General features: G+C 42.5%; 2 protein-coding genes across 6 annotated transcripts in view; one reads left to right on the top strand and one right to left on the bottom strand.

Annotated features, from left to right (window-relative positions):
* The window catches only part of CROT (carnitine O-octanoyltransferase), a 154,289-nt gene that overhangs the window by 52,826 nt on the left and 82,635 nt on the right, over positions 1–18,828 (bottom strand). The gene's annotated exons all lie outside the window — the stretch shown is intronic.
* Positions 1–18,828, top strand: part of ABCB4 (ATP binding cassette subfamily B member 4) — a 78,076-nt gene that overhangs the window by 37,389 nt on the left and 21,859 nt on the right. For all 5 annotated transcript variants that reach the window (XM_037836564.1, XM_037836565.1, XM_037836566.1 and 2 more), the window contains 6 exons: positions 6,772–6,933; positions 9,809–9,985; positions 13,104–13,250; positions 14,681–14,785; positions 16,324–16,401; positions 18,310–18,393. In XM_037836564.1, coding sequence (XP_037692492.1) covers positions 6,772–6,933; positions 9,809–9,985; positions 13,104–13,250; positions 14,681–14,785; positions 16,324–16,401; positions 18,310–18,393 — 753 coding nt within the window. The remainder of the gene's footprint in view (positions 1–6,771; positions 6,934–9,808; positions 9,986–13,103; positions 13,251–14,680; positions 14,786–16,323; positions 16,402–18,309; positions 18,394–18,828) is intronic.

Raw genomic sequence — 18,828 nt, 5'->3', positions numbered from 1 at the left:
TTAAAAAACAGTTTTCACCAAAAACGACCATATCAGCTTTCGAATCAATAGACAGAAATTATTTGTCAAAATAAATAATGTTTTTCAATATAAGATCTTAAAGAGGACTACAACAGCTGATTTGGTATTTTGACTTTCAAAAGAAAGTCAGTAATTGCAAAATTTCACATCTTCACTCACAACATCCCTTCTCCCAGTGTTGCCATATTAAAGGGGTAAGAAAAGAACCAAAAGATAGCCTCCAGTGATTTTCATGAAATGACTCCAAGAAGTTTCCTTTCCATGTGTTTTTACAGAAGTGCCAGAGGACTAACGGATTAATACTCTCTTTGTTCAGGCCTGCCTTTCATAACACATTATATCTCTGCACAACTGAAATCAGTAGAGGGTACAAACTTCTTAAGTTAGCATCCTTGGATCTAGGATATTTATTTGCCAATGTCTTGTCATCATTAGGGTGTCTCAGAGCTCTTTAAAAACCTATCTGTGTCAAAGCTCTACTTTGGCAGAGTTTTCTTGATCAAAGGTGACAGCTGTTTAACTTTTAGATTCCCAGACACATACTTTGTTTCTCCTACAAGGCAATCATCTTTCATGAATCTAATTCCATTTCCTCTGTACTGATCTGTTGACATAGCATCAACCATAATGGCCACACAATCACAATTAACAATTTATTCATCACTTTAGTATCATGCATATAATGAAATTAATCAGATTACTTCCTCTATGTATCATAAGTGGATCAAGCTACAGAACTTCCACATTGGTAAATATTTATGAATGCTTTCTTGGGGCCTGGATACTAAAAATCAAAGAACAGTCTTTAGTGATGCCCAGTGGAGCTATGTTCAAGCCTATTTTTTCTTTTTAAGTTTTACTCTTTTATATTTATTTAGATAAAACTGATTCATCTGGACTTATTTTAGGGTTAGCACCGGAGTAAAGATACATTATTTTTTTCTAGGTGGTGCGGGGACTGAGCTTGTGCCTCGACTTACCAGGCCTGGGCCAGGGGACTTGATATCACCCCCTGGGGAGGGTAGTAGGTACGGGCGTGAGTGCCCTCTGCAGCCCCCCCGAGCCTGAGGAGCGAGGTCAAGGCAGCTCCCTTTTCCTCACCCAAAATGCCACTGGCAGGGGAGGCTTGCCGGAGGAAACCGCCTTTCTCCCAACTGCCCTTTCCCCACTGCCTTATCTTACCCACTCACTCCCTGGTGCCAAGGCCACTCCTGCCACCGCCAGTGCGCATGCACCGTGGCCAGAACAACCCCCGCCCGCTGCAAAGGCTCCTGAATCCTCTCAGAACCAATCCTAGCCCCTCTCCCTTCAATATTGCCATTTTAGGCTACTTCACCTCCTTTCCAGCCCTGCCCCTCTTACCAGCCTATATAACCTGTAATCACCCCTGAATAAATCTCTTTGGCGCATACCCCTACTGGATGAAGAGTGTTTTTGTCCTTATCGCCGCCCTCCTTGCACGCCTCTCGCCGAGGACTCTGGCCAACGTCCTCCGCCTCGCCCTCGCCTCCGGGAAAGAGCCCCCGCCGCCGGTAACCTTTAAGCAGCCCCGAGAGCTGAGGGCTCGGCTACCGGCCGCCACTCCCCCTAGAAGCAGTAACCCCGACCGCAACTGGTGCCCCGTGTGAGGAACGTCTCCACACGACAGTTTGGCAGGTCACTCGCTCGCCCGGACGCCTCTCCAGCTTCCCATTTCCTCGCCTGCAAGGTAAGGGCCGCCTCTCCCTCGCCGCTTCCGGAGCCGTGTGAGGTTCCTTGCTCCGAAGCCGCTCCTCCCTTCCCCCACGCTCTCTTCATCCAGTAGGAACTCCTCCCTTCCCCCACGCTCTCTTCGTCCTCTTGTATGCGCACTTCTATGACCCCCGTTCCTCCTAACACTCTCCCTCTTCCCCTCCATTACTTTGCTGCAGTTCTTTGTATCTTTATTTCCTCATTTGGTGCCGTGTGCCTCTTTGCAACCGCCCCCCCTGACTGCTCTCGTTGCCAAAGGGCACTGCTTTCCGCTCTCGCCGTCTCCTTCGGCCTTGCAGCCACAGTTTATCTCATTCTCTCTGCTCAGTAAACTACTCCTCCTTCTCCTCCCCGCCAGCCGGCCGGCCCGGCTCGGGAACAACTCCCCCTCCTCTCCCCTCAGCTATGGGCAATCGTATATCTACATGTCAGGCACCTCAAGTTCGTGCTCTGGCTGGTCTCCTAGACACGCATCGCTGTAAAGTGTCTGTCCGGCAGCTGCAGATATACTGGGATCTCCTGCTGCCCTTTAACCCATGGATCACCACTTGCCATCTTTGGGACCCTGTTACTTATGATCGCCTTATTGATCGAGTCACTAATGCCATGGAACATGAGAGCAAGCGCTTCCCTCCCGGCTTGCTCCCCACTCTGATAACCATCCGCTCCTGCCTTCAAGGCTCCCTCCCCCCTGATAGAGGCCCCGTTAAATCCAAGGAGGCCCTATCAACCCAGCCAACAGACTCAGATAGCGATACTAATTCAAATCATGACTCGGACACGGAGTCCTTAGTCGAGCAGATTAACAACGCGCTCGAGGTGACTCCCAAAAAGCAAAATAACACTGCGCCACGCCAAGATGGCGAACTTCCTCCTTCTTCTTCCATCGAGGGGAGGAAATGCTCCGGTGATGACATCAGCCCTAAGCTGGGCCGGAAACCGCATACGCTTTACCCCGCCCTTCCACAGGGCGGAGCTAGTCCACCATCTTATGCCTTGAACCCCACCCTTTCACAGGGCGGGGCTGATCCACCATCTTGTGTCTTAGCCACGCCTACCGCGCCGCCATCTTGCGACGCTTGGGGCCTCCCACTCCCGCCTCTCCCTCCGGCGAGCTCCCCTTCGGAGCCCCTACCGGCAGCTGCCGCCGCTCCTTCCACCCTGCCGACTAACAACCCCTGGCTGCCTTCTGCACCTCAAGGCAACCCTTGGGGCAACGCTCCCCCTACCCCCACTCCCGCGCCAAGTCCTCTGCAAGCGTGTCCTCCTTTCTCTCGTGCTTTTCGCTGTTTTCCTCTTAACCTTGCCCCCACCCCACAGAGGCCGCATGACTGGTATCCCATTGACTTAAATACTATCAAGCAGCTTCGCAAGGCCGTCAAGGAGGACGGGTTAGGTAGCCCATATGCTTCCCAAATACTACAGGATCTCGCCATGAACTATTGCATCCCCCAAGACTGGGCCTCGCTTGCCCGTTCAATTTTTAACCCCGGCCAGTTTGTTGACTGGCGTGCTCACTTCCAGGCAGAAGCAGCTAAGCAAAGTGAGCAAGATGCAGCCATTGGAGTCTATCATCCCCCCGAAGCCTATTTGGGCACTGGAGCGTTTCTAAATGCGTCTGCTTATATTAATGCCCCTGCTGCCTTCTGGACTGTCCTCAGAGGCATCGCCTTACGCGCGTTTGCCAATTGCTCTACCTGTCAGCCTAATAAATTCACCAAGCTCTTCCAGGAGCCGAGTAAGCCTTTCGCCACCTTTGTCTCCAGAGTCGAAGAAACCTGCGCTCGAAAGGGTCTTATACCACAGCGAAGAAGACTTCTTCCTCCGTCTGGAAAGAACTGCAGCTCCTGCCCTTCTGCAAAAGCGAGAGCCCATCACCGTCCTTACAATTGCCTCCCTCCTAGGTCTTGCCGGCGCTGGCACCGGAATCGCTGCGTTAGCCAGTCAAGGCTCCGCCCTAACTCACCTCAGGGCGGCTGTTGACGAGGACATTCGCCACCTACAAAACGCTATTTACCATCTAAAAAATTCTGTCAATTCCCTCTCTGAAGTCGTGCTCCAAAACCGCCGAGGTCTTGACCTTCTCCTCCTCAAAGAGGGAGGCCTCTGCGCCGCCCTAGGAGAAGAGTGCTATGTATATGCCAATTCCACAGGTCTCGTCGAGGACAGCCTGAAAAGGGTCCGAGAGGGACTGAAAAAGCGTAAAAGAAATCGTGAAGCCACCAGTTATTAGTCCAGTTTTTTCACTCCCATCCTCCCATACATCCTTCCTTTTCTTGGCCCCCTATTAATAATTATTCTAGCTCTCATCTTAGGACCCTGCATCATACGCAAAATTGTCCAGCTTGTAAGAAAACAAACAGATGCCCTTTTTTCCTCGTTCGTGCAAATCCAGTATCAGCGACTCGCCACCTCTGACGCCCCCCACTCCAAGATGACAGCCAACCCTCCGCGACCTCAACGCCACCGGTCAACCCGCCGACCGCGAGGCCCTTCTCAATCACCTGAACATCGCTCTCACCTCGAGTTCCAGCTTCTCTGAACCCCTGAACTTTAAACCCCTCACCTTCGCCCAGCCTGCTGCAGCGGAGCCATTGTCAAGCGCCCGGGCACCACACCAACACTGAGCTCCAGCCTCGCTGAGCCACCGTCAACCCCTTTTTCCCTTCCCTGACCTCCCCCTTCCCTCACCCTTAGCGGGACTCTCCGGTAAAGCCTCTTCCTCTAATTAGAAAAGAAAGGGGAATTGCGGGGACTGAGCTTGTGCCTCGACTTACCAGGCCTGGGCCAGGGGACTTGATATCACCCCCTGGGGAGGGTAGTAGGTACGGGCGTGAGTGCCCTCTGCAGCCCCCCCGAGCCTGAGGAGCGAGGTCAAGGCAGCTCCCTTTTCCTCACCCAAAATGCCACTGGCAGGGGAGGCTTGCCGGAGGAAACCGCCTTTCTCCCAACTGCCCTTTCCCCACTGCCTTATCTTACCCACTCACTCCCTGGTGCCAAGGCCACTCCTGCCACCGCCAGTGCGCATGCACCGTGGCCAGAACAACCCCCGCCCGCTGCAAAGGCTCCTGAATCCTCTCAGAACCAATCCTAGCCCCTCTCCCTTCAATATTGCCATTTTAGGCTACTTCACCTCCTTTCCAGCCCTGCCCCTCTTACCAGCCTATATAACCTGTAATCACCCCTGAATAAATCTCTTTGGCGCATACCCCTACTGGATGAAGAGTGTTTTTGTCCTTATCGCCGCCCTCCTTGCACGCCTCTCGCCGAGGACTCTGGCCAACGTCCTCCGCCTCGCCCTCGCCTCCGGGAAAGAGCCCCCGCCGCCGGTAACCTTTAAGCAGCCCCGAGAGCTGAGGGCTCGGCTACCGGCCGCCACTCCCCCTAGAAGCAGTAACCCCGACCGCAAGGTGGCTATGTAATTATCTCAATATGATTTGTTGTATAATCCACCTTTTCCCTACTAACAGGCAATGCCATCTTTATAATAAACTAAATTCTTAATGTTTTGGATCTATTTCTGGACTCTCTATTTTGTTCTATTGATAAAATTGCCTATTCATGGGCTAGATTCCCCTGGATTTTACTATTTTAATTACTGTATATTTTTATGTTTCAATATCCACTAGAAATCTTTTTCAGAATTTTCATGGCTATTCTTTTTTTAATTTGAGATATAATTCACATAACATAAAATTCACCCTTCTGAAAATGTACAATTCAGTGATTTTTAGTATATTCACAGAGTTGTGCAACCCTTATCACTATCAAATTCCAGAACATTTTAATCAACCCATAAAAGAAACTCCATACCGATTAGTAGTCACTCCTATTCCTCCCTACCCCCAGCCCTTTGCAACCATGCATCTACTTTTTGTTTCTGTGTATTTTCTGTGTATTTGCCTCTTCTGGACAGTCTGAATAATTAGAGCCATACAATATGTGGCCTTTTGGATCTGACTTCTTTCACGTAGCATGAAGTTTTCAAGGTTCATCCATGTTGCAGCATGTATCAGTACTTCATTCCTTTTTACGGCCGAATAATATTCCAGTATATTGATATACCACTTTGTTTTTATCCATTCATTAGTTGAACATTTGGATTGTTCCCACTTTTTAGATATTATGAATCTAGCCTCTCAGTTTTAATTGATATTTTAACTACTTAGGCAAATTAGCTATAGTCTACTGATATTCCTAATGAAATAGTTTTACTGTTCAGAGTAGGAATGATCTTAAGAAGCTGTTAGTCTAAAAGTGCTAATGACAATCAAAAAGAGTAAATCATTGTTAATGACATAACATTAATAATTTGTTGGGCCTTATCCAGGGTTTAAATACTCATTCATAAATCTACCAAGTCAGAATGTCAGTTCACTAAACTATTTAAGGAGTTATTTGTTGACTTTACCATATATAAAAATCACCTGGGGTACTTGTTAAAAATAAAGATTACTGGCCCCACTCCAGAGATAGTGATTCAGATGGTCTTTGAACCTTAATTTGAACACTCTCCAAAGGTATGTTTTCACCTAAACTGCCTGTGTTCAGTCTATCAGAATTACAGTTAAAATCAGACCTGTCAACAAGAAACCTACAGAAGTTTTTTGGGGAAGGCTGTCATTTGGCAACAACTTCCCTAAGTGTTTCTGCTAACGTCTCTTGCATACCATCTAAATCAGGACTGGGGGCCTCATGCAAGTGCTAGTGAAAACACTTGAGAAGGGTCAAACTATTTTGTTGTTCTTGAAACAACACTGAGTCTACCTAGACTTCCAGAGTTACCATCCTCATACAGAAGGGGGTTGACCTCCTGTCTGGTTGAGAACTGAAGTCTGACTTTAATCTTTCATAGAAGAGTGGCGGTTTTTCCCCAAATCACATGGAGATCTGGAGGATACAGTCTGCTTTCATCAACTGCAAATAACATCTATTTAAGTGCTTCATTGGGCATGTTAATATACAGTATGTCAGTATTGTAACTCTGTTATACCACACTTTTGTCCTTCTCCCCCTTAGGCCAGAGAAGGCCGGACCACTATCGTGATAGCACACCGGCTATCTACAATCCGAAATGCAGATATCATTGTCGGGTTTGAGGATGGAGTTGTAGTGGAGCAAGGAAGCCACAGTGAACTGATGAAGAAGGAAGGGGTGTACTTCAAACTTGTCAGCATGCAGGTATTTGTTTCCCAGTAATTTTTCTAGTGTTTGTTCTGCAATATAGTAATCTTTGTATTATTAAAATATGACACAGCAAATGCCATACTGAGAAATAAGAAACTTTAGGAAGATGCCTAAAAGTGTATATCTGGGACTTTAATTCAGACAAAGTGAAAAAATCCATGGAAGAGAGAAGGAGGCAGGGAAGAAAATAAAGGAAAATACTAAAAACATTCTGGATCTCTGTCCAAATTGCCTGGGGAATAGGTTCAAACTAACAGGTCTCTTTACACCAGAGATTAAGGATGGAGAGGGTGGTAACAGGAATAAGAAGGAAATGTCAGACTCTCTAGTGATTAGGGGGAGGTCCTGTGTGAACTAAAACTGCTTCCCAGATGGTCCTAATATGATCTAATATGACTGACAGCAAGATTCCTGGCTCTAGGAAGTAGTTACTGCCACCAGCTAAGCAGTGGCTTTGGGAAAGTCATCTAACCAAATTGGGTTTTGGTATCCTCACTTGTGAAATGAGCAGACTTCTGGGCTTTCTGCCAGCTCTAGCATTTTATGACTCTTAGGCTCTTTGAACAAATCCACCTTAGTACCCACACATTTGTAACTTATGATTTGGGTTTTGCCCTCCCACTTACTTTTTGGAAGATGAGCATGAGGGTTCACTAAATGCTCAAGCTTATGATGCTTCCTTTTCCTCAAACCCCACAAACCAACCTGGTTTTAATACAACTTTGTCTCGGTTTTGTTTTTAATTAGAATGATCAGTCCTCTTCATTAGATAGAATGTTTACGTAGTTGTTTCTTTTAAATGCATTTTTATTTTTTTTTTCTGATTGTAAATGTAACAAATTGTTGTTTCTAAAAACCCAAATATTACTGAAATGTATATCTTAGAAATTCAAAAGTCCCCTATAATCCAAACCCCTAAAGAAAAGCTCTGAAAGCTACTTAGTATTTATTTTTCATATTCGCTACTCAAAAACAACTAAACGGTATCCCCAAATTTCTTTAAACAGTCATGAGACTGAACATCTTTTCATATGTTTATTGGTATTTGTGTTTTTTCCTCTGTGAAAGTATTTTTATATAGTAGGCCATTTTTTTCTGATGATTTGTTCATAATATTCTTATTGATTTATAAGAACTCTTTGCCTAAAAAGAAATAAACTTTTCTCCTGTATGTACTAAAAATATTTTTTCCTGCTTTGTTCAGTTTCATTTTGTTGATTGGTTGGTAGCCATAAAGAAGCTTTAAAATTGTATGTAATCTTTTCCTCCATGTCTTCAGGATTTGGGGTTGTTCTTAGAAAGGGTATTCATCCATATTTTCTTTTAGCATTATTTTTTTACTTTTCACAGTTAAATTTTTGAGCTCACTGAGATGTATTTGGATGTAAGAAATTAGCGCTCTTGGTTTTAAATATATATTTATTGTCACCTGGTGACAAACAGCTATCCCAGCTTTGAAGCCCAATGACCTCTCACAAGCAGCACCCAATACCAACTGAAAGAGTTTTATGTAAGGCACAGAAAAAATATTATGGAAAGGAGAGAGCTAATGCTCATTTGGTCATAGAGAGGCTAAAATTGGAATGGGTTTATTGGAAGAACTGTCCAGTGTGATGAACTACTTGATAACATGAATGAGATTACAAAAGGAGGAAAGGGTGAGGTGGTCCAGTTTGACTTGGCATGAGCTAGATTTGGGAGGAACCAGGCTCGAGAACATGATGGGAAGCTGTGGAAGATTTTGAGCTAGATTTGATTTGAACAGAACTGCCCTTTAGGAAAATTAATCTGGAAACAGTGTGGGAGTTGGATGAAAGTGGGAATGCAGTGGATCTGTCACAAGACTAAATCTTTAGCCAGTGGGCTTTAGGTGGAAATGTGGTAGAAAAAAGTTTCAGTTTTAGGCAATGTAAGGAAGTACACCAAGCAGAATATATCATTGCAGGGTGGTTCAAGGGAATACATCAGCTCACAGGCAACAGTCTGTACAACTGGAAAACTAGGATCAGACAGTACAAAAAGCAGTGATCAAGCCACACAAGCTACTATAGATACAATAAGGTAGCAGCCATCAGATTGGATTCGCGGGGAGCGGACAGGACCTGAAGGCATAGAGCAAGAACAAGACAATAATACAAGGATGGAGGTCCTGGAAAAACCATTAGGATGTGTGTTCAGACATGATAGAAGCAAATGGGGAACTTGGCCCAATGTCTGACCCCAGCAAGGGTGGCTTGATGTTCCATCACCAGGCAGTGAGCTAGAAGTCCTTTAAATTACCTTCAGTTAAGGAGAGAATTGATCCCAAAGCCTGCAAGGAAACTGAGCCCGCATGTTGGGTCACCTCAAGGGAAGCCTGAGTCTGAGCAGGACTGTAAGGAAAGAGGAAGATGATTGCACACAGCTAATCTAAGGAAAGCACTTTTATTGTTTCCCAAGGGTGGTAACCAGGCCCTTTGATTCAGTTTTCCCTGTTTGAAGCTTTAAAAATGAGCGCGTGGTAACATTTCTATTTATTTCTTCTTCCCTTTCATGGTAGTCATGACTTGTTACCTGGATTCTTGCCTATTGAGGAAATGCCTACATACCTGCTGAATCATGAAATATTTCTCTTTAAATTTTCAGAAAATACTCTTATACCCCAATTCTCATATTATCCAAATTGAATTTAACTTTCCTGTCATTTTTAATCTTTTTTACTTCTGTGTGTTGATAAACTTCTTTCCAGTTTTCCAGCTAACCCTCATTAAGAAACTGTTATGGATTCTAAAAATGTTGACACATGTAATACTCAAAATTGCTTTATCGTTCCAGACTTGGAGGTTATATCCACTAAGACATATACACAATTAAACATTTCTTCTTTCAGACATCAGGAAACCAGATCCAGTCAGAAAAATCTGATGTTGATCTAAATGATGAAATGGCTGCCACTGGTATGGCCCCCAATGGCTGGAAACCTCGCATATTTAGGAATTCAACTCGTAAAAGCCTTAGAAATTCACGAATGCACCAGAATGGCCTTGATGTGGAAAGCAATGAACTTGTAAGTTATCTTTCACATCAGTTCTTTGTTTTATAGTTTTGGTGTTGAAATTCTTAGACTTGCAAGTATTTTGCAGACACAGATGATTTGTACTATGAGCCACATTCACCCTAATAAAGAGAAATTTCAAATGTTAAATTTGACAGTGCACTGTCCAACTGAAATGGATTTCCAGTGGGAAACAAAAAATAGATCCAAAAACGTAGTCTTTGTGCCTTGGATGCTTAATATTAGAATGCAATATTCCATTCATTTTTGAGATCCAGAAAGGAATAAAGTTTGTCCAAAATAAGAGATCCTGCTACTCATATACTCTATTAAACAGGATACATTTGGTTTCCTATAATAGGAAACCCAGAAAAGCATCAGTTAAAGCAGATTAGGAGTTTCAATTTCTTATTTGCGTGAAAAAATCTTAGAGGTAAGAAACCCAGGGCTAGAATGATGACTCCACAGTTGCTATGAATTCAGGCTTTTTTCATCTTGGATCCTCACAATCCTGGCATGTCATTTCCATCGTCAAGATTACTTCATGAACTATAATGGCTCCTGAAGCTCCAGCCATCACAAACATGTTCCAGGAAGCAGGAAGAAACAAAGAGCTTTCCCAGAATGCCTACATAATACTTTCAGTTATATGTCATTGGCCAACACTTGATCACATGGCCCCACCTAGTTACCTAGGGGAGGGTGGAAAATTGAATCTTTTTTGCTTTATGAATTGCCACTCTGAACTGGATTGGAATCCTCTTACTAAGTAATAGGGGGGAAATGATCAGAAATAGCAAAATTTTATATTCTTTTACATTTCTCACCTGAAGGCTTGGGGTATTATTAATTCATTGCTTTTTTTTAAATTATAATAGAGAATTCATACTGAGAAAAGATATTTTCTTATTTCAAGAAATGGTTTTAGAATACGTTTTGATGTTACTTGTTGACAAACCTGAGTTTATTTTTACTCTTGTGTGGGCCTGAAGAAACTAATCCTACTGATAGTTTATTGCATCTGTTTTTCTCTGACCAGAATATTAAAATCATTTTACTACAAAAACTAAAGGTGCTTTCTTAGAGGTCTTAATCTGGGTATATTTAAAAGGGAAGTGAATAACAATTGTACGATTGTGGGGGTGCCTCATCATAATGAAAATAAATAATTTCCCACTTTTTGGCTATGAAATTATCTAGTTTTCATTTCCTCACTTTATTTTGAGGTGTAGTATGCTAAATCTTTAGAGCCCAGTATTTTAGAGGAACTCACACACAAGAGGGGGAGGCTTAAATGCTACAGTCAACAAAACTGCTGTCAGTATGGGTCATAGAGGAATAAACAATGTGAGGAAGAAGGGGGAGAAATTAAGTCTGATTGGAGGGAAGACCTGTTCATCTGTACTGAAGAACAGCACTCTCAGGAAAGGGCTCATTTAGCAGGCTGGAAGCTAGAGTAAAAAAAATTATTATTTTTATTAATATTAACTAGAGGGGGAAAAATCCCTAAAATACAGAGAAAATGGGTAGTTTGAAAAAGTAGGGCTGGGTGGAATCTACTCCTATGTTCTCTGTCTTTCCTAGAGACATAAATATAACCTATTTAACAGACCTTAAGGAAAAGGATTCCAAAGGTACCTTTCTTTTTTTGCACTCCATCTTTATTGGCAAGAAATCAGTCACATAAAACCACATAGCTGCAAAGGAGTTATATTCCATTACGGTCACAGAATGGGGTCATTATGAGAAAGCCCTTAATTTTTTTTTTTTTTTTTTTTTTTAAGATTTCTTGTGAGACCAAGTACTGGTCAAATTTTCTAAATGTTCCATATGTTCTAAAATATGTATATTCTTTCAATTGTAACAAATGTTCCTCTCATAGTTTAGTTTTTTGCTGTTGTTGCTGTTTTGCTTAAACAGTGGAATTTATTGACTCAGTTTTGTGGCTAGGAGAAGTTCAAAATCAAGGAGTCATCAACCCCCCTTTAAAAAATAAGTTTATCTTGGGGATGATGAAAATGTTGTATAACTAGAAAATGTTGCATGATGGCTGCACAAAAGAGTGAATGTACTAAATGCCACAAAAATGTACACTTTCAAATGGTTTATTTTATATGATTTCCACAATAACATATAAAAAAAGTAAAGAAACAAATTAATTGTATCAACTTGCCATAAAAGCTGGTTGTGAGATTATGTGTACTTCAAAGCCCAGCAAATCTTTCAATACATTTTTCATAGGCACCTTTTGTTCTAGTTTAATGTTCAACTGCTCCTATAGTCAAAATAGTCTACTTTATGTCACCTAAATCCTTCCTACATGACCAGACATTTAGTTCAAAATTGACTGAGAATTTGATACATGCCAGGCATTGGGCTAGTTTCTAGGGATATAAAGACATAGTCCTTCCCTTTAAGAAAGCTCACATACTAGAAAAGGAGACATGTAAGAAAAAAAAATCACAAAAGAAGCTAAGATTCAAAATGAAAGAAGTCTGAACAGGGAACAGTGGCAGAACAAAAGGTACGTAAATAACTTGGTTTTGGGAGCTGGGGACATTTCTCAGAAAAGGCATCACTGGGCAGGGTTCTGGGGCTGAGGAGACCAGGCCTATGTTCTCTGGTTAACAGTGGTATCCTACATTTGTCAAAATATCTGTTCACGTGTCTTGTGTCATTTGATCCCAATATCATCCCTGTAAGAGAGGCAGGACCAGATCATTAGAAACAAGAGAAGTGCAGCTCAGCTCATGTGGTCCATCCTGACTGCCACAATGACACACAGTTGTATAAAGAACAGAGCTGAGAAAACAACCCCAGGGCTTTGGAGTTGAATTCTAGAGTGCTTTGTGCCCACATCCTGGTACTTTCTCAATCTGCTGTGGATAGATTAGAGACAGGCCAGTCACACCATGAAGATTGCTTCTTGGGTGAAGAATTCATCTTCAGCTCATGCTATGCAATCCATGGGCATCAACAACATTGTGTAATACACTGCCCTCCTCTCTAGCAGTTCACTATAAACAGGCCATTCTTTGCAACCAGTTCGCAAGCTCCTTGGGAGCAGTAGCTATGTCTTTTCTGTATTTCTGTGTTTTCACCAGTTTGTCCTGATATTTATATGTTCTAGGATGCAAATGTGCCATCAGTATCTTTTTTGAAGGTTCTGAAACTGAATAAAACAGAATGGCCCTACTTTGTGGTAGGAACAGTATGTGCCATTGCTAACGGGGCACTTCAGCCAGCATTTGCAGTCATATTCTCAGAGATATTAGCGGTAAGTTTGAAAACATCACATGACCACTTGATGTGAATCATTTCATCAACTGCTTCTCATCCCAACTTCACCAACTAGATCCACATTGTGATTTAGTCCCAAATGGGGCAAAGCAGGCTCTGATTAAACAAAGCCAGAGTTCCTGTTCCCTGTCCAGAGTCTCAGGAAAGCTGTGAAGGAAAAGAAATCTTTCGAATCGAAGTCACATTATCAATGAAATTATAAAATGCAAAATCAGCAAAGATGGCATTCTAACCAGCAGCTCTCCTCATTTAGCTGGCACTGGTGTCAGACAATGACCCAGCCTGTTTGTGGAGAGGAGCTAGTATAGTATATGTCACACAGGAAGGTGGGGAGGGGTGAAAGAAGAGTTAAGTGTTTAAGAGGCAGACTGGCCTTGCCACTCAACAGCTGTACAAACTGGGCACAATGCTTTCCTCTCTCTCTGTACTTCAGTTGCTTCATCTATAAAATAGTAGTACCTATACCTCATAGGTACTCAGAGGATATAATCCTCATAGGATTATATAGTAATCATAGTACGTATTCTAAAAATGTTAGCCATTATTGCTCTTTTAACAACCTTTCCAAGGCCCAAAGAGCCAGAGACTAAGAAGAAAACTCAGCCAATCATTAAATTCATTGGGGGATATTATAAGAAGTTATCAGAAATACCTAAGGCTCATAAAACTCAGCATTTATATGTGAAATCACCTTAGAAAACTTCTAACATTATTAGAGAGGTTCTTGCTAAAGATGAATTATTCTCCATCACCTCAATAGTTTATCATATTTGTGACGTTGGACATTAATCTACCAATAAAACCACAAGCCAAAAAAAAAAAAAAAAAAAGATTAGAAAGGACCCTCCAAATCTTTAGAAATTACAAAATAAAATAATCCCCAGAATTCCTGCAATTCAAAAGGTATGTGGACTATATTTAGGGGGCATCTCCTATGTGCCAAGCACAGCTCTAGGCACCGGAGATACAGCAGGAAACAAAATAAACCAAGTGCTACCCTCAAATAGCTTACTTTCAGTTAGGGGCAGACACACAATACATACACCAACACGAATGAAAACCAAATATATGTTGTGTCAAGGGTTAACAAATGATTTAAAAGCAGGGTACGGCACTGGAGTGACTGGCTACCTGGAGACGGGGTGCTGTCTCAGATAGGATGGCCAGGGAGGCCTCTGGGCAGAGGGGGGCAGAGGGGTAGGGCGGGGCAGGGAGGAGTTCAGGCAGAGAAACAGGAACAAACATTAAAATGTGCAACCACCCACCATCTTTACAAATGCTTCAACCCATGTAAAAACCACATCTTCAAAGTCTAGTTTCTAAAATGCAATGTTCAAGGCATTATTTATGGGAGGAACAAACAAGGATCATGTAACTCAAGTGGGTATTTAAAATGTTCTTTTATAGATTTTTGGACCAGGGGACGATGAAGTGAAGCAGCAGAAGTGCAACATGTTCTCATTACTTTTTTTAGGTCTGGGAATTATTTCTTTTTTCACTTTCTTCCTTCAGGTGGGTACCCATGATTTGCCCTTTTTACCAAGTCTATATTCAATTAGAGAACTTAATTAAAAGCTAATGGAGCTCCAAATCCTTAGACCAAATGAATTGCAAATGCAGTTGGCACACAGGCTATGTTAGAGGACAGGTTCCTTGGCAGCAGGGACTATGGCTTTCCTGTTTTCTAAATCATGTTACAAGTTTGCCCTCAGCAAACATTCATTACCAAGGGAAAAAGAGCCTTGAGTTTACAGGAGAAATAAGTAGTAAAATTCAATCAGTTGCAAACTGGAAAAATTTTTAGTGCAATAGCATTGTCTTTTTTGTTGTTACTCTTTACACAGTATCAAGTAATTTCTCTTTTTCCTACTTAATTGACCAGCTCTTTGAAAGAATGTATGTGATTTTGCATTCTGACATTGCAGACTTGGCCAAAATGAACTAGTGAAACTTGCTATAATTGTACTTTCCTACCTAGTTAGACTTGTACCAAATTTCTGTTGTCTGTTTAACCCAGTGAGCACTACACAAGCCTTTCAAAAACAATCCATTAGTCAGCAAAATAATGTTTTCCAGAAATTTCCCAGTGTGCTTTTCTCTTTTCATTGTTGAACCAATGATGAAAGTAAACCTAACTTTTTATTTAGATATCATTGCCTTGCTAGTGACAAGTGAATGATCTGATCTAGCTCCAAGCGCTAGTGTATTAGGGACTGGGGCTAATTAGATAAATGTGCTTCTGGGGCTGCAGAAACAGTGTGCAGAGGCATAGAACTGTGATGCCCATATTAGCAGCCTGACGCCAAAGGAATGAGGGAGATGAGAACAGTATAGTCCTGGACAAGGGACACTTAAGGCAGAGTCAGCTGGGCACTGATCACTGATTCTCCTGGCTTGGTAAAGAGTTCTCTGTGTGCTCCACAGAGTGCACTACACATGCCTGCACCAACACTCACAGTATGCCTGGAGGCTCCCACCCATCCCGGGTTCCCCACAACCAAGCACTGGCAAGGAGGCTTGGGGAGGAAGAGGAGCCTCACTGTCCCCAAATCTGAGAGCCGGGGGAGAGGGGGGTGGTTTGCTGTGACAGGGATCCAGCTCATTTGGAGCTTGATGCTAGCAGACACCTACCCTTCCCCTAAATCACAAGCCACAAGGTATTCCAGGGTGGAATTTTCTTGCATACGTTTTCAGTTGTTTTATTTCAAGTATAGGAGCACACTGAAAGTTGTAATTGAATACCAGTGTCTTTCTCACTGAGATCTTGTCCTAGGAAGTTTCAAAAAAATAAACCTATATAGAATAGATCAGGAGCCACAGCTGGACATTTTCAAAATTCCCTTCCATATTATGATTTTATTTCATACCAATGACTTAGCCATACATGAATTTTAAGGTGGGACTTTGAATTAGTATTTGATCCTAGAATTTTGTTATTTGAATATTTGATTATTTAATGTCTGAATAATGTAAAATTGATGTATTTATTTACACTTGTGTGTGAATACTAGTGATGACCAAAAACGACAATACTCTTTCTTCTCAACCAGGGCTTCACGTTTGGGAAAGCTGGAGAGATCCTCACCACCAGGCTTCGGTCGATGGCTTTTAAAGCAATGCTGAGACAGGTGTGTGCACTGGGGAACGCCTTCTGTTCTCCACATTTCTTTCATTTTATGTTTCTTCCTGTTCTTACTGATGTGCTATGATTCATGTGTTCCATGCATCCCCCCTCCTCCACCCCCCACTCTGCCCAGGATGTTCATGCTGGGACTAGTCAGGTCCTGCAAATTGTCCTGGTCCTTCAATATCCAAGGACCACTCAGGGCTCCATAGGATTTGGCTTAATTTTGGCTTATTTGGCTTATTTTGCAACTCTCTCTATCTATGTGGATATTGTCATTTCAAGGACCTGTTCTCTCTGATCCAGAACAGACCCTGGTTAGTCCTTTGAGACTCAGGATACTTTTAAATGGGAAACCAGGAACATGTGGTTGGTAACATTCATGTCCCACAATTGACCATACAACTGTAGGTTTTCCCAAATATTGGTAATTGAGCTTTGTTTCTGATTTGAGCTCTGTTTTCACCTTAATTCACTTATTAATTCAATCATTACCTACTATGTACCAGAAGGTGTACTGGTATCTGGGGCTATAACATGCATTTATCTGCTCCCTTGAGAAAGCCTACAGTCTAGAGCAGAACATTTGGGAAAATGTGCAAACATGAGTTTTCTATTTTTTTTTTTTTTTAGAGAAGGCCTAAGAGAGAGGGTCAAAATATAATCCATCCAACTGACAGGAATTTATTACATTCCTGTTCACAAAAGGGCACACCGCAGGTATTATATTTTGAGCAAATCTGAGTTTACAAACTTTTTTTGGTATCTGTTGCTATGTAGGGAAAATTATTTTATATGAAAGAAAAAGATGCTATGGATGAATAGCTTATAATTAAAATAGTATCTAAGACATACTCTCTTTTGACCCTTGTTAAAAAAATTAAAAAGCTTGGTGAGAAATTAGGACTTCTTTTCTTCTGTCCAGAGCTTAGAGGAAAGAGCCGTGTCCAGCTCACCATCCTCCGAGCTTTATGAGAGAGAACACCATATCAGGGCAGAAGTGCCAGTAGTGCAAGTTGTGATGAGTGGTTGGATGGAATGTCCAAAACTGCCTTAGTATGCCAGGGCTGTTACGACATATCACACACTGGTTGACTGAAACACGAAGGACTTATTAGCTCATAGTTTGGGATACTAGAAGTCCAAAATCAAGGCGTCTATTAGCCATACTTTCTCCTGGAAAAGTGTTATGGTGCTGGGTTGTCACAATCCTTGGGGTTCCTCTGTCACATACCAATCTGCCTCTTCTCTGGCCTCTGACTTCTGACTCTGGCTTCTACTACTTATGGCTCCTACTCACTGACTGAATCCAAATTTCCTCTACTGACAAGGACTCCAGTCGTATGGATTAAGGTCCACTCTGATTCTGTTTAGCCTTATCTAAATAGGATCTTCAGAGATGTTGTTCACACCTCAACTAGTAACATCTTTAAAGGTCCTATTACAAATGGGTTCACTCCCACAGGACCAGGGGTTCAGGCTTGAACATGTCTTTATGGGGGACATGATTCAATCTCAACAGCCCACACATCCCCAAAACCTCAAGTGAAGCTGGCAGGGAGCTCAACTGCAGACTGGTTGGAACCCATCTGCCTGCCCAAATCCATGATGCTCTCTGTGTTGCAGGGGGCAGCATGGGAGTTTGGGTCCTGATGGACTTTGAGGGTGTGTGCTTTTACTGTGCTTTGTTTTTTTTGTTTTTGTTTTTGTTTTTTCCACAAGGAACAATAAAGTGTGTCTTAGATACGATTTTAATTACAGGTACCAGGGCTCTGTACATTGCATGTGAAGTCTCTCCAGTATCCAAATTAAGTGTGGATACTTTACCATTGGAACTTTGGGATGCTTCATTTGTTTTTTGTTTTGCTTAGTTTAATTTTGAACTAATTTCAAGATGTATTTTGTGCCACAGGACATGAGCTGGTTTGATGATCATAAAAACAGTACTGGTGCACTTTCTACAAGACTTGCAACGGATGCATCCCAAGTCCAAGGAGTAAGTATGGTTTTGAGTAAACATAATGCATAAATGTATCAGTTGCTTTCAGATGGAAATTACAGAAAACCCAACTCGAACTGGCTTAAACAATGGTGATTGACACTCTGACTCAAAAATGTCATCAAGGACCCAAATTCCTTCTGTCTGTGTGGCTCTGAGTGGCTTTCCATTCTCAGCATTGGCTTCATCTTAAGGCTGGTTCCCCTTGTGGTCATAAAATGGCTTCCAGTAGCAAGCAGAGCCACACACTTCATTGTTTTCCATCCATCCAAAGAAAACACACACCTGTACCTCAGCTGCCAAACAAAAACCCTCCCTCAAATCTGAATTGGGCCAATTTGGGCCACATTCCCAATCCTAAACCAATACCTGTCTCCAGGGGAATGCTGGGCACTGACTGGCCTGGGTCTCCAACGCTGGAGCTGAGATCGG

Source organism: Choloepus didactylus, chromosome 5 (genome assembly GCF_015220235.1).
Source record: "Choloepus didactylus isolate mChoDid1 chromosome 5, mChoDid1.pri, whole genome shotgun sequence".
NCBI lineage: Eukaryota > Metazoa > Chordata > Mammalia > Pilosa > Megalonychidae > Choloepus > Choloepus didactylus.
The sequence above is the reverse complement of the archived record's forward strand: the minus strand, read 5'-3'. Positions and strand labels throughout refer to the sequence as shown.